Source organism: Ceratosolen solmsi, unplaced genomic scaffold (assembly GCF_000503995.2).
Source record: "Ceratosolen solmsi marchali unplaced genomic scaffold, CerSol_1.0 scaffold7, whole genome shotgun sequence".
NCBI classification, from domain to species: Eukaryota; Metazoa; Arthropoda; class Insecta; order Hymenoptera; family Agaonidae; genus Ceratosolen; species Ceratosolen solmsi.
This window is the reverse complement of record NW_011948413.1, coordinates 10142330-10157434: the sequence shown is the minus strand read 5'-3', so window position 1 is coordinate 10157434 and position 15105 is coordinate 10142330. Positions and strand designations below refer to the sequence as shown.

At 30.5% G+C, this 15105-nt stretch overlaps 1 protein-coding gene across 4 annotated transcripts in view; it reads right to left on the bottom strand.

Moving 5' to 3' along the window:
- Nucleotides 1-15105, bottom strand: part of babo (TGF-beta receptor type-1 babo) — a 78485-nt gene that overhangs the window by 28331 nt on the left and 35049 nt on the right. For 2 of the 4 annotated variants that reach the window (XM_011506166.1, XM_011506163.1), the window contains exon 2: nucleotides 12018-12129. In XM_011506166.1, the coding sequence (XP_011504468.1) occupies nucleotides 12018-12129 (112 nt within the window). Of the gene's footprint in view, nucleotides 1-1787; nucleotides 1955-12017; nucleotides 12130-15105 lie in introns of those variants that run through there. The other 2 variants (XM_011506165.1, XM_011506167.1) reach the window with 2 other exon arrangements.

Genomic DNA, 15105 nt, shown 5'->3' with positions numbered 1-15105 from the left:
ACAGAAGACTGAATCGAACGTGAATCCTTGGGGAATAGCAGTAGCAAAAGTGAATGAACCACTCACGCTATAGAAGTGAAAATAAAAATAAAAATAAAATTGAAAATAAAAATAAAAATAAAAATAAAGGTAAAATGTCAAAAGAAAATCCACTCTATTGCAAAACTGTCAACAATGTACATAAAACACGCAAGAGTTTCCAACTCGTTAATTATCGTTAGATGGGGTTATTTCACGCGACAATTTTAGTCGAACAAAAATATTACACGTACACACGCACTTGACGAGTCAAATAAAAGAAAGAATAAAATTAAAAAAAGAAATTAACTACAAGTTAACCAGGGTGGAGGAGGATGGCTTCCTCAAGGAGAATGGAAACGTGTAAATGATATACACTCGCGCGTGCCCGTGTGTCGTTGTCCGATTAACGACGTGTGATACGGCCAACGATAAGACAATGAAGCACTCGCTCTTCTCTGTCTACGTTTAAATGAGTATTTCGCGAGGAGGCACGATAGCGCGCGCGCACGCACCCAAAGAATATAGCATCGGGCGAGGCGCAATGAACGGGACGTCGTGGTACGGCTGGTCGTGAAGTTCATTCGCCCGCCCATTGGTTTTGCCTCTTTCGGCCGAATGGTCGCACGAGTGACAGTTCGATTAGAATTTAATTTTACTGACTGTCGAAAGAGCGAGCGATTAAGTGTCCTTGCCGATTTTATGGATTTTACGATGGATAGCTGGAATAAAATGCTGACGCGGCGGAAACATCCGCCACCGGCTTGAGTTTATTCATAGGCTATATCGCTTATTTATATAATTTACGGCATTAAATAATCGTTACGACGGAATTGCTATTAATTTTCCAACTTTGAGCTACGAGCAAATATTAATTATTTCTGGCGTGTCGCGCTACACTCATATTTACAAGGTAGGCAAACTGATTTTCATTGAACAATAAAATTGGTTTAAGGCAATTTAAAATAACTACATTGATTCTTGTATTAGGGTCACTTAAATATTAATCGCGCTTCAATTCAGTTTTTTATTTATTTTTTTTTTTTTTTTTTTTTTTTTTTTTTTTTTTGATAATGACGGAATGAAGGCGCGAGGTCTGATGGTAAAACTATTAACATAATAATAATCGTCAAATCAATAATTGCATCATCTCTCGAGAACTGTCGAAACACGAAAAATTATCATATATTTGCACATATACGTAAATGCCTGAAGCGGAGTTAAACGAAAGAAAGAAAGAAAGAAGGCAAAAAAAAAAAGAAATAAAAAAAAAAAAAAAAACAAGAAAAGAAAAGTAAAGAAAGAAAGAAGAAAAAAAAACAGAAAAGAAAACTGCCAAACAAAAACTGCACATGAAATAACAATGTGTTATTTATTTATATTTTGGTAATGATAATGTAAGAGGACAATGTTCATCTGGTGGTAGACATGTAAGACAGGAGATTGTTAGAAACGTTGTCGATTAATGAAGAAAAAAAAAATGAAAAAAAAAAAAAAACAACAAAAAACGGACGTGAGATAGAGAATTATTATTATTATTATTATTATTATTATTATTATTATTATTATTATTATTATTGATTATAGATTATAGATTATAGATTATTGATTATTAATTTTTGTTGCTTCATAAAATTCTCATTATTATTATTATTATTATTATTATTATTATTATTAATGAATGAATGTTTTCGTTTTGCTATTGGTTTGCTTTAAGTAATCACTCAAAAATGCCGCACAACACAACCCTGGATGAGCTCGTCGTGTACCTGGCTCGAGTTTTGGCGCGCTGAGAAAGGCTAATACCGGTCGCAAGTTCCGGTTGCAGCCATCACTTTCGTGGCAGCACGTGTAGTTGGCATTGGTTTTTGGGTCCCGCTTGCCGTAGCACTGGTGCGGCGCTTCCGGGGGAAGCCAATTCGCCCGGTCGAGGCACCTTCCATTGCAATAAACATTATGAGATCTTACTGTGTTGCGCCTTCCTCTCTGTTTTCTTTATCATTTGGCCGCACTGGGCGCTTGAATGGGCGGTAAATTTTATTGGCTGATTCGACGAGAGGGGATTTTTGCAATTTACTTGATAATCAATTATTGGCTTTAAAAAAGGTTGCCCGCTACTTTGCCTGTGATCGTTAAATGCTCGGCGGCTCGGCGACGTACGGGATCGAAGAGCGTAAGCACATTATACTAAGTATTCGTATTATAAAATTTACAACTTAAAATCAATTTGATGATATAAATGGGAGAGGGGGACGTTTAACGCCAATCACCGAGTAATCTGACACACCATCAACATCGGTATACATGAATGTCTCTCTCTCTCTCTCTCTCTCTCTCTCTCTCTCCCTCTTGTTGGGAACATTTTCTATTTATGTAATATCCGACTTTATTTCGACGATTATTGACATCCGCTTAACAATAATCTATCACGGCACTTTAATAAGTCCCTCGAAAACATTTTAAAATTTTGATTTATAATGACAAAATCACTTAGCCATTCATCACTTTCCATTATGTAAATATTCAAAAACTAATGATAATTATCGTTCAATCCAAAAATTCACCCAAAGATACTTAATTTTTTTATGAAAATCCAATATTGTGTCTACAAAACTTGTCATATGTTACCAAAAGCTTTAAAAAATATATTTCAACATCAGTCTTACAAAAGATAATTTTATTTGTGTAGATAAACTATTAAACGACAATTACATCAACATATAATGACAGATCCTATATTTATAAAGAGACAGAGATGATGACATTTTTTTTTTCTTTCATAAATCGAAATAATATCGTAATTAGAAATGGTTATCGAAAATCAATACTAATAAAATTTAAACAAATTATTAATAATTATTAATTTTGTAAATTTTCATACTAAATATTCCTCAATAATGATCGATTAATTAACTGAATGTAAAGGTAAGTGAGTAAAGTAGTATCAATACATTCAATTTCTTTCTTTCTACTAGAACAAATTTTAGTTATTGTAACTTTCATTTGTCTTCGTATTCAAATATCGACCATTACGATGATTTGCAAATTAAATTATTTAATTTAAACTACTAATATATTAAAAATATTAAAAAAATTAACGCTAAAGCATACGCTTGTAGTTTTGTTAGTCTAATATATCCATGAATTTTTTTCCCCTCTTTTTCTCTTTATATGTCTAGTTTAAGCATTACAATATCATGATTAATTAGATTAATTAATTTATTATCAGACTGAAAATTCATCTGTTGATTATAATTCAAAAATGTGATTGCGTAGCATCTGTTAAGCATCGCTAACATACTTAACAAATATTAAATTGTACTTTATAAAATAAAATCTTTTAAAAGAAGATAAACACTTAATCGAAACAAGGACATCTCATTATAGTTTAGTTTTTAAATATTTCGACTATATTGTTATAAAATAACTGTATAAAATAGTTGCACATATATTCTTGCTTCAAATTCTTAATCTACCCAGATAATTAAATCAATTATTATTAAAACAGTTGGTGAGAATATACACAAATGTTTTTAAACTTATTAGATAATGAAATTAAAGTTATAACGATTTCGCACGCAAACTTTTTATATTACCTATCAAAATATTATACGTCTTTCAATTAAACGTACAATAAATTATTTGTAATTTCAACATTTGTTTTTTCAACTTTTCTAAATTCAATTTAAAAATTGCACAAATGCTTGATGTTTGGTTTGTTTTGTTTTTAATTGACTTCGAGCTGGTCGGCTTTAATTTGATAAATAAAATACACATTGAAGCTTCGCACCTATTTGAGTCATGCACTATTGGATATTTCAAAGTACATTTATTATAATTTCACCTGAATCATTGTCAGCTATTATTGTTCTATTGTAAAGTATGATACGTCAATTCTTCTCCCTCAAAAATCCATTAAAAATCAAAACTTTTCTCGATACCTTCTAAACGATGTATCTATTCGTTTTTTTCTTTCTTTTTTATTTTTTTTTTTTTTTTTATTTTTTTTTTTCTTTATGATGATGTACAACAGCTATAGCTATCGTACAGAATTTATTTCCACAAGATTTTCTTTATGAAATATCACATTGTTATTACAGCTTTGATAATATTTGATGTTTCTCGATATTTCTTCATTCCACAACAGAATATTTTATACAAATTACGAGTGTAGTTCTATTTTATTGGCTCGTCCTTTCCATTTTGGCGACAAATGAAGGTTATGCACCTTGTATATCGTTTTTACTATTACTGGATATATTGTTCGTCTTCACATTTCTCATAAGCTTTAGGAAAATCTTTTTGAACGGTGAATCCATCACGTTTCCAGCTTCATCCTATTTTATTCAAGCTACGTCTTCATAACATGAAAATCCTCTTTTTGTAAAAGCCATTATCAAAAATATCAACGTAATATCATTCCACATTAAGGCAATTTATTTTTAAAAGGAAACGTCCATTAATCATTTTGTAAGAACCTCGCATCCACTTAATATCCACTTACCGTATATTAATTGTATCATAAGTAATATTCATATCTGGTTACAGGCAATTTATTATATTCTACAATGTATCTAAAAAAAAACCCTACGATTATATTTAAATTCTGAAGATGTATAAAAATTTCATATGCTAATTTTCTGGTTATTTCGTACGCTGAAATGATCAATTTGACAAATTTCTTAATGTCGATTTCATTTCAAAGTTTCGAAATATACTATCATAATGAATATGATTAAATATCATTACGCCTTACGTTTCGGTTTTACAATATGTTTGTAATATTGCAGTATTTAATCACTATTATAAATCTAAAGTGTTGCTATTCATTAAATAAATTTATCCTTATAAATTTAATAGAAATGAGAAGTTTTGCAAATTTGCATGATATATAATGGGGAAAGAAACTGATTATTCTAATTAGATTTTTGCTTACATATTTATTAACCTAATAATAGTGATAATTTAGTTTATCGATGAAAAAATTAATGAAAATATAATCCAAGAGAAAATCTTTGATTATTCATGGTTAGCATATATGTTTATAATTCCAACATACGTTATCTCAATATAACATAATTTATTTGTTACCAGTCTAAAAAAAAAACAAAAAAACAAAAAAAAAATAATTAAAAATATGTAAATATAGGAGTAATAATGACTCTTTCATATAAAAATATATCTCATACTCTTTCTTTTAGTCTCTTTTAAATATTCATTGTTAAAATAATGAATATTATTTGCTTTATACATTTAAAACGAATTACAATGTAAAACCATTACGACTCTGTCGTGTACTAATTACTAAATAAATTCAAAAAACCATTTCATAATTACAAAAATTAATTTCCATAACTAGGATTTCATCGATAAGTAGTGTATTTTGTATTTATATTCGCATTTACTTATAAATACGAGATTACTATAAAGATAGATTGCTCCAATGAATATTACAATTAGAAAAAAAAAAAATCTTTAAAAATAATACAGTGGGTGTTAAATTAAATAATTAACTTAAACTCAAAAAGTATTCATTTATATTCAAATAAATTGCAAAAATTCCATATTCGTTTTTTCAAAGCCAATTAAAAAAAAATTTTTTAACTTTGATTTTTTCCCATTTTTCATTAATATCATTGTAATTTAAAAGGGGACATGAGAGAGGGAGACAGAGATAGATAGATAGATAGATAGATAGATAGATAAAGAAGGGGGGAGAGAGAAAGAGATGGCGGCGGCGGTGATAAAGAATGGATTTGGAGAGAGAGAGAGAGAGAGAGAGAGAGAAAGAGAATGAAAGAAAATATTTTACCTCCGCAATATTTCAGAACTTGAGTATTACGCGAATACTTTACTCATGCTTTTTTATAAAGATAATTCTCTAAGTACTTTGTAAATTAATATTTATTTTGACATGTACACTATAATTGGAAATGATGTAAAATCGTTCGTAATTGCGTCATTTGTATTTTGGCACTCGACATGTCACAATGTAAGAATGCACAAATGTCACGCTTCTTGTATTATTCTTGGGTAGAAAAAATTTATTATACGCTATTTATATTTACTGAAGGAATTGGTTTTTATTTTTTCAATATAATAGTTTATTTTTTATTTTTTATTTATTTACTTTTTTTTTTTTTATTAATATGTGTAGCTGTACGTATCAAGTTCAGCAGTAAGTGTACAAACTTTTGAGGCAGCAATTATCACAAAATAATCTTCATTTTCATATTATAACGCGAGACACGCGGATTGTCGAAAGGGGCTCGCATGAATTATCGACCCATCCACATCTTCCAAAAAAAAAAAAAAAAAATCAACAGCTAAGTGCAGCCCAAACTCGTAATAGGGCCTGATATAATATCAGCTTAAAATTAGTTTACTACTCGCCTTTGCCTCTCACTCGGCCCCTCGTTTGCCTCTTTTCCCACACGAATGGAGCGATTCCTTCAATGTGAGTATTCTCTAGTCGAATGATCCGTCTGGCGCATTACGTATTTAAAAGCGTCTGACCTTTACACAGGACCAGCGTCCTATATTAATACCGTCGTTAGTTAACAATCGATGAGACACCAATGTCCCCCGCATCTGCCAATCGTCGTTAATTAATCGTCTGTTTCTTAATTTTGTTCTGCGGATGAGCACAAATCGATTGGCACAAGCAACATTTCGCTTTCTTCACGCATGCATGGCTCTACCAACAAGTTTATAAACTGTAATACACCGCAACGATTACTCTATTCTCTGCTTAATGCATCTCTTAAAATAGCTAGGGTTGCTTAATTGAAAGATACAACCTCTCGATTTTTATAGGACTCCTCGGCTCTTTCATTAATTTCTCATCGATAATATACCGATATTCCATTTAGGCATTCTTGCAAGTGAAATTCTAAATTATTGACATTCAACTTCAGCTTAACACGAGGAAGGCGCCCAGAACTCTAGACTACGGTGTTAATATTTTGCGATTCTTAAGGAACTCACGTTATTGTGATTTTTCAATCGATATAATAAATTGATTATTTTTCCCGTATTTTATAGGCTGATTGAGCTTCACGATAAAGCTACAACACAATCTATGGACAAACCGTTTGGTATACAAAATTCTAATGGAATAATATCCTCAAACCTTAATTATATTTTCTTTAGTTATTTTTATGAACATTTTATATGCGCGATTATTTAAATTCTTTCACGAAAAGCTACAAACTTAGATAATTTAGAATTTTTTTTCTACAAAATGGATGCATACTAATATAATAGAAATGTAGGGGACGTCTATATAAGCAATTTTTGAGAACATAGTTGGTTATAGATATTTCTTATAAGTCATTGAACCTATGTGCTCCAAGTATTTCTCAAAATTCTAAACGAACAATGTTGATAAATACTTGTTATTTCACTCTGAGAAATAAAACCTGCAATAAATATGGATAAATTTCGTTGAAATTCTTAGGAGAATTTTAAAATTATATTGTCTGCTACATTATCTGGTCAATTTTTCATTTATCTTTATAATGTTATTTATGAATAAATAATTATTCAATAGTATTATTTCTAAATATGAAAAACTAAATTAATATTTCGAAGGTATTTTATGGGGATATTGAATCGAAAGTTTTTTTTTTTATATTTTATCCAAAAACATTTATCCTCACTTCTGGATTTTCCTTTAAAACGATTGATCAATGCTCCCCTCATATGTAAATATATAATAAAAATTTTTAAAATCTCTTTATGCCAATTCTAGTTCACAATTTATTTTATTTCACAAACGCCTATAATTTTAGACACATTTTATAATATTACTTTATCTAATGATTACGATACCGATATATATATATATGACGGCGATATTAACAGTGGATATTGTTAAATTATCATATTAAAGAATGTGTAGAATTGCAAAATAACCCATGATTACTTGAATTTTGATAATTATTTATCACCTGCATGTGCAATTTTCAGTTAGTCTTCTTTTTTCACGAGCAAGCAGTAAAAAGTTTCGAATATTGATGACACACCCGCGAAATCCCCCTGAACTGATACTGAAGTTATCTAATTTTTTACTTTGATTAAAAGCGTGTACAAAAGACAAAAAAAAACAAAAAAAAAGTCGTTGGGAATGCAAGCGCAGAGAGATTTGGCAGGGAATCGCGTGCTTGCTTGATATCAAATTATAGAAGTATTTCGTAGAAGAGAAGTGGCGCGGAGCTGATACGATATTCGCGAATATCAGTAGAGAATACGAAAGAAAGAACGAGAGAGAGAGAGAGAGAGAGAGAGAGAGAGAGATATCGCAATGACGAACTATATAATTCACGCAATAGGAAGAGGTTGGGCGCGAGCGGGAACGAGATAAAAAGATGTACGTGGTGTTATTTCGAGAGAAGAGCGAAGAATTCTCCCTACCTTGCGGCTTTGGCCCAGGGTCAAGTGTCGAACAATTTTGCTGGACCAATGAAGAGCCGAGAAGCAGATCCAACCTTCTCTTCTCGCGCTCTAATACGTCGGCACAGAAGAAAGTTGTACTGACGTTCATTATTTTTGCAAACATAGTATTTTTAATGATTACGCGTATTTAGTTGGTGTCGCCTAGAGATTATTTAAAATATTAATACGAGTAGTATGTAGGCTTGTGCAATTAAATTTCTCGTAAAATTACTTGAGAAAGCATTTTTCTTATTAATAGCAGGCAAACAAGTAGCCTAAATAGAAACAGCTACATGTTCGAAAACTGTCGAAAACTCCGCGTAAAAATTTTTTATCTTCCATTATACCGAACTAGATAAAATGTGATTTTTATATTTCACAATGTCATTTTAAAGATAATACAAAATATTAATCGAAAGTCTCTTAACAGATTAAATTAAATTTTGTATTTGTTGAGAATACCCTATTATGCAATCTGAATGAAATTTATAGAAGTAAATACTTCGAAAGCATTTGTATTTATAGCTTTTTATTCCATTCGTAAGGACTTTGGATTTTTATGAAGAGCAATAGAAAGCAAGACAAACTGTAAATTTGTCAATTTTATAATCGACTAATTAAAGTGTTCTTTATACAAACGATAATGTCGGTAATGACAATTGTAGCTAAGATTATAAAATCGAATAAAACAACGCAAATCTCATTTTGAAAACTTTCATAATCATGATAAAAAAAAAAAAAAAAAAAAAAAAAAAAAAAAAAAACCAATAGAAAGAGAAATATTATAAAGTAGTACAAATATTATATACGCGTTATATAATTATAATTGATAAGAAAAAACAAATAATAAGATAATTAACTTATGCCTGGTAATTTCAACTTCATCATATAGCAGTTAATCTAGAGAAGTTTTGAGAAAAAATTTAATATCAAATTTTTCCTGCATAAGTCTAACTAATACTACTTCTGTGAAATTACATTAACTAAGAATAAAAATTACAATCTTAAGTGAAGAAGCTCGAATTCAAGTACAAGATTAATAGCAAACAATATATTTTTATACGATAAAGCCCATAATTTATGAAATTTAATTACATTATCAAGTTGGAGTCGAGCATCGGTCATCGAATCGAATCGGTTATTATTAGAACAAACGATATTCTATTTAAACACTCTACGAATTTTGGTGTTCAATAAACATTTATGATTACATTACTGCATTTAACAACGAAATATAATTATTTTCAAGACATTAATATTTAATGGCGTCATAATTTAATTGTTATTTATGTAAAAATGCTCTAGTGTTCATATAACGATTAATGCAATACCACAGATTTGTAATAACTAAATCATCATTATTATTATATACCTTATATTATATATGTCAATTTCAACAAATGTTATTATGTTATTACTTATGATAAAATTAATTTTATTCGCACTTTTATTTTAGGAATAAATTGATGTTTAAGCTAATGAAAGTGAAAATGAATGATTAATTGCAATTAATTCTATCGGAACATGTCTGTCATTTGTAATACTTAATATTTGTCAATATGAAATTTGATAAAAATTTTACGAATATTACTGCAAAGAGAAAATAATATATATTAAATTCTTAAGTTCACAAGAATTTTTTTTGTATAAAAATATTTTATAATCGATTGGTATTGTGAAATTTTTATGTAAAATTGCGTACACAGTCGCGTCACTACATATCGGAAAAGTATCATAATAATATCATAATAGCATTATAATAGACATAAATAAGTATAAGTAAATATAACTTGAAATATAAAATATACAATTGTTGAATAATTGAAATGAATTTAGAATGCCTTTCCTCGAATAATTTAGTCAATAACTGAAATGTAATTCCAAATGTTTCTATTGTATTCTAATAAAAATATCATTTTATTATTTATGTTAAATAAATATGTTTATATATATATATATATATATATATATAAATATATAAATATATATATAAATATATAGAATTATCGAAAAGACATTACGTACGAAGACTTAGCTTTTATCATAAGATACATATCTAATAAAGAGCTCTTCTGTTACAAAAAGTGAAACTGTCGTATTCAATGATAAACTATGTTTATCGAAAGTATAAAATATACTTTATTGTTTTAAAACTTTATCTATTTCTAAATAAACAAATTTAAACAGATAAAATTATTGAAAAATGACGAGCAAAGGAATAATCGTTACTATATCTTGCATCTATATCTCTCTATTTCTATGATGATATTTTTAAAAGTACTGCTAAGAAAAAGATGAAGAAAAAAGAAGGAGAAAGAAGATTATATATATGAGACTATAAAATACGAAGCGGAGGGCTAAATATTGGAAAAAATATTTCTCTCTCTCTCTCTATCTCTCTCTCTCTCTCTCTCTCTCTCTTACTCCCCTCCTATAACCACCACTATTCTCCACTGTATTGTTCTCGTACGCCTTCGCAATCGCGTAGCCATGTAAAACTCGACATTGGGTAGTTTTTCGCGTGGGCGGCATACACACGCATATCGCTCGTTACTATCGAGACGAACACGCGACGAAAAACGCACGCTGTTGTTTAACCACCGTACGAACAACATGCGCGCTAATAACAGCCGATCCTCCCTTGACTACGCATACCAGCGCCAGAGACCTTCTCCCTTCCCCTTTCACTTTCGCACGCTAACCCCCCCCCCCCCCCCGCCAGACCCATTCAGCCATCTCGTAGTGATTCTCTGTCTTTTCGGTGCGCAAAGCAGAAGAAATCGATCGCGACGACTTTCCTTCTATGGCTATACTAAGTTCGAGGCTGGAGCTTACCTTCTCTTACATATGCTAGGGGTGTACCCTTCCGTTTCTAAAGCTTCTATCACAAAACACAGTTTTATGATGATTTAGTCGTGGTTTATTGATTGAGTGGTTGGTTAATCTATCGCGTGGAGTTATCGACTATTAATTTGACGATAAAAATAGATGAATATTGTTAAACGAAAAAAAAAACAAAAAAAAAAAAATAAGAAACAAGAAGAAACAAAATTAAAACAAAAAAAGAATGAAAGAAAGAAAGAAAATTTGTTATTTAAGTAAATAGGTGGGCATTGATAGATTGACCAGTGGCTTTTGTATGTGCGCAATTCGAATACGTATGTATGTACTCAATATATCTCCTTTCTCCGATCGAGCATTGGAGCTACTTAATTTTTCTTTTTACAATAATAACGATCGATAATATTCGTTATATGTGCAAAAGATCTCGTTCTTCTCATTCTAGATCAAGCGATAGGAACTAAAAACGATCATTTTTTATATAGTATTGTTTTTTATTTCGTTTTTTAGTTTATAAGGATTTTCCAATCGTTTGACTTTATGCCGAGAGGGAGGATCGAAGATTGACTCCGAGAAAATGAAAATTACAAAACTAAACTTTAAACGAAAATGGAACATGATAATACGAAAGAACAATTCTCCTGTGCCAAATATAAAAAAAAACAACTATAAATTAAATTATTATTCGATTAAATGGCGTTATATTGAAACAGCAGTTTTACCTATATGCGTAAGTAATGACATCCTTGTCCAAAGTCGTGCTTGCAAAACAGTATCCGTCTGTTTCACAAGTGTTGTTTGTTTCTCCACAAATGTCACAGTGGCATCGTAATCCTGCGAGAAAAAGAGGTAAATTATTACAACCTTTGTTAACAATGAAAGTAGTATTTGTTAATTTACATTGATATATATATATATATGCGTGTGTGTGCGCGCGCGCGCGTGTTCCGCTATAAAATAACGAGAAATAATAACAAGAGGAACGTGTTTGAATAACAAAGTTCCAGTATGTATTGGCAATCGATTTCATAAAAATTTGTATTTTACCTACGATAGGATAAATAAAAGACGTATGTTGTATATTATTAAATACGTTCTATATTTATTGAAAAGATCAACGTGTATTATTAGCGTACGTTCAACATACATTATTTCTTTTATTTCGGTGCTTTAATAGAAAGTACGCTTATGGATCAGCGAAAATAAACGACGAATTAACATGGTCACATATATAATAATGAGATTTGCAGTTCACGGCGAGGAAAAATAATTTCTTTATTGTAAGCAAATTTATGTATTAAGAGTATTATTGAATCTTACATTTGATGCAAATATAAATTTCTCAGCGATTGAGAAATCCGGCTTGCGCGCTTACGTTACAGCCGTTCAAAGCTTACATTTCTTAAAAATAAATAAATAAATACATAAATAAATAAATAAGCAAATAAATTAAATTAATAGAGAAAGCTATGTTTATGATACATTGCATACGAATATTATTCGTCCGGTTGCGCTTCCCTTTTTTATGTAATACTTTATAATTTAATTAATTGAATGGTTAATCTTATTTATTAACCTCACGAATGAAATTTTGCAAAAAATGGAAAACAATTATGAAATAAATGCGAGAATGATCGCTGCTACTGCGAAATATTGGACAAGCAAGTCCATTAGATCTTTGCTATATATGATGTGAATTGACAAAAAACAAAATTGAGCAAATATAGTTTTGTAATGCTCGAAGCACACATTGTTCTCTAAATATGAAAAAAAAAAAAAGTGTGAAAAAAGTGAAAAAAGTGAAAAAAGTGAAAAAAGTGAAAAAAGTGAAAAAAGTGAAAAAAGTGAAAAAAGTGAAAAAAGTGAAAAAAGTGAAAAAAGTGAAAAAAGTGAAAAAAGTGAAAAAAATGATAAAAGGAAAAGAAGGAAAAAATGAAAAAAGGAAAAAAAGGGAAAATTTGCCAGTCGGTGTATAGAACCAAGTGGAAAAATTCGCTGTCGTGCGAAACCGTCAGGCTCGGACGTATTAGTAGCGACGACATAGAAAGCGTCTATCGAGCTGAAAAATGCAAGAAGGCGGCGCCCCGGGATAAACTGAAAGTCGGGAAAGAAGTCGCAGGTCATAGCCGACGTAGAGAGACCACGGCACGGAGCTACTTCGGGCGACTTTACTCCCGAAATGCATATTCTATTAATAATTGAGGGACGCGAGGAAATGCAAAGAGAGGAGCTTCAATGCTGGGGTGAGGAGAAGGGGGGAGGGGCGCGAGGAGACTGCCAAATGACGCGAGACAGTGAAGAGTAGAGAAAAGTGAGAGAATCGGAGATGGAGGAACGAACGGTACGTCCTCGTGCCGGTCGAGACGTCGCGTTCGTCTGCGTATCCATCACTGATTCCTGAATTATTCTGTATTTAATACTGAAATACCGTAAATCCGAAACCTATATTTATATTCTTTATGCAAGGCCATAAAATATCGGATAATAAATATAAGATATGATTCTTCTGCAAATCAAATTCAATCTTATATATCTTCTATACCTTTCGTCACAACACAAACGCGTGCTTGTACTTTTATATAAATATCTTTCACGTATACATGTGTGGTCTGTGTGTGTGTGTCTCTGCGTGTGTGCGTGTGCGTGCGCGAGCGCGTGTGTAAACGTATGCATGATCGAATGCGTGTACGTATTTATTCATGCGTGTGTAACCCAATTCGCCTTAGTGTAATGGTATCATTTTTTTTATAAATCGGTGTTTACGATTCAATTGTAAAGAATCGTTGAATGAGCCGCATGCTTTTTATGACCGCACGTTGAACCATGCAATTATATAACAAACGATAAATGAATTTTAAAATAATATAGTACGCATTTGGAAATTACGTATAAACAGACATCTGATACTGAAGTACAATTCGAATACAACTTTTATTGGCTTTCATGATAATTAAAATGTTGGAAATAACATTATAATACACATTGGTTTATGAATATATACTTCATCGTAAGTTAATTTGGCGTAAATGATTTTTCATTAAATAGGAATATTATGAGTAAGAAATTATTTTGTTTTCGAAGCTAGTGAAACATCTGAACTGAGGAGTCGGGAAGAGGTGAAGGCCAAACAGAGGGTTTTAACCTCGGAGAATATTTTTATGAATCCCCTTTGGATTTATGTTAACTATGCATTAAACATTTTAATGAATTATATTGTAAACGAGCTCTAAATAAGTCATTCGTTATTCAATTTGTTCAAAATTTGTTCTCTAAAAATTAAATAGTTTGTTAATATAACGGATAAATTAGTAAATATATATTAAAGATAAAATGAATTGTGACAAGTATTGTACGAAGACCGAATGTAATAAATACTTAATTACAATACATATACATAAATGAATACGCGCGCGCGCGCGCACACAAACATACACACAGACACACACACGCACACACGCACACACACACACATATATATATATATATATATATATATGCAAACTTATCAGTAAAATACTATCTACAAAAGTGTTATAAAAAATACTTTCAGCGGTATCTACTTGATCACTGGAATAAAACTTTTCAATCACTTAAGCAAATTTTCCTTAGCTGCTTGTGTAAACATAGCACATTACGTGTAATTTATTCGACTCAGGTAGAAATACTATACGAAACTTTCATTTAAGCCAAATATATTTTAATATATTAATGTCACTGCGACATTTTCCAATTAAACAGCTATAACAGATAAAGATCTATCTATTCATTTCACATATTTAAATTTTTATAAAAATTAAATTCTAATTAAAT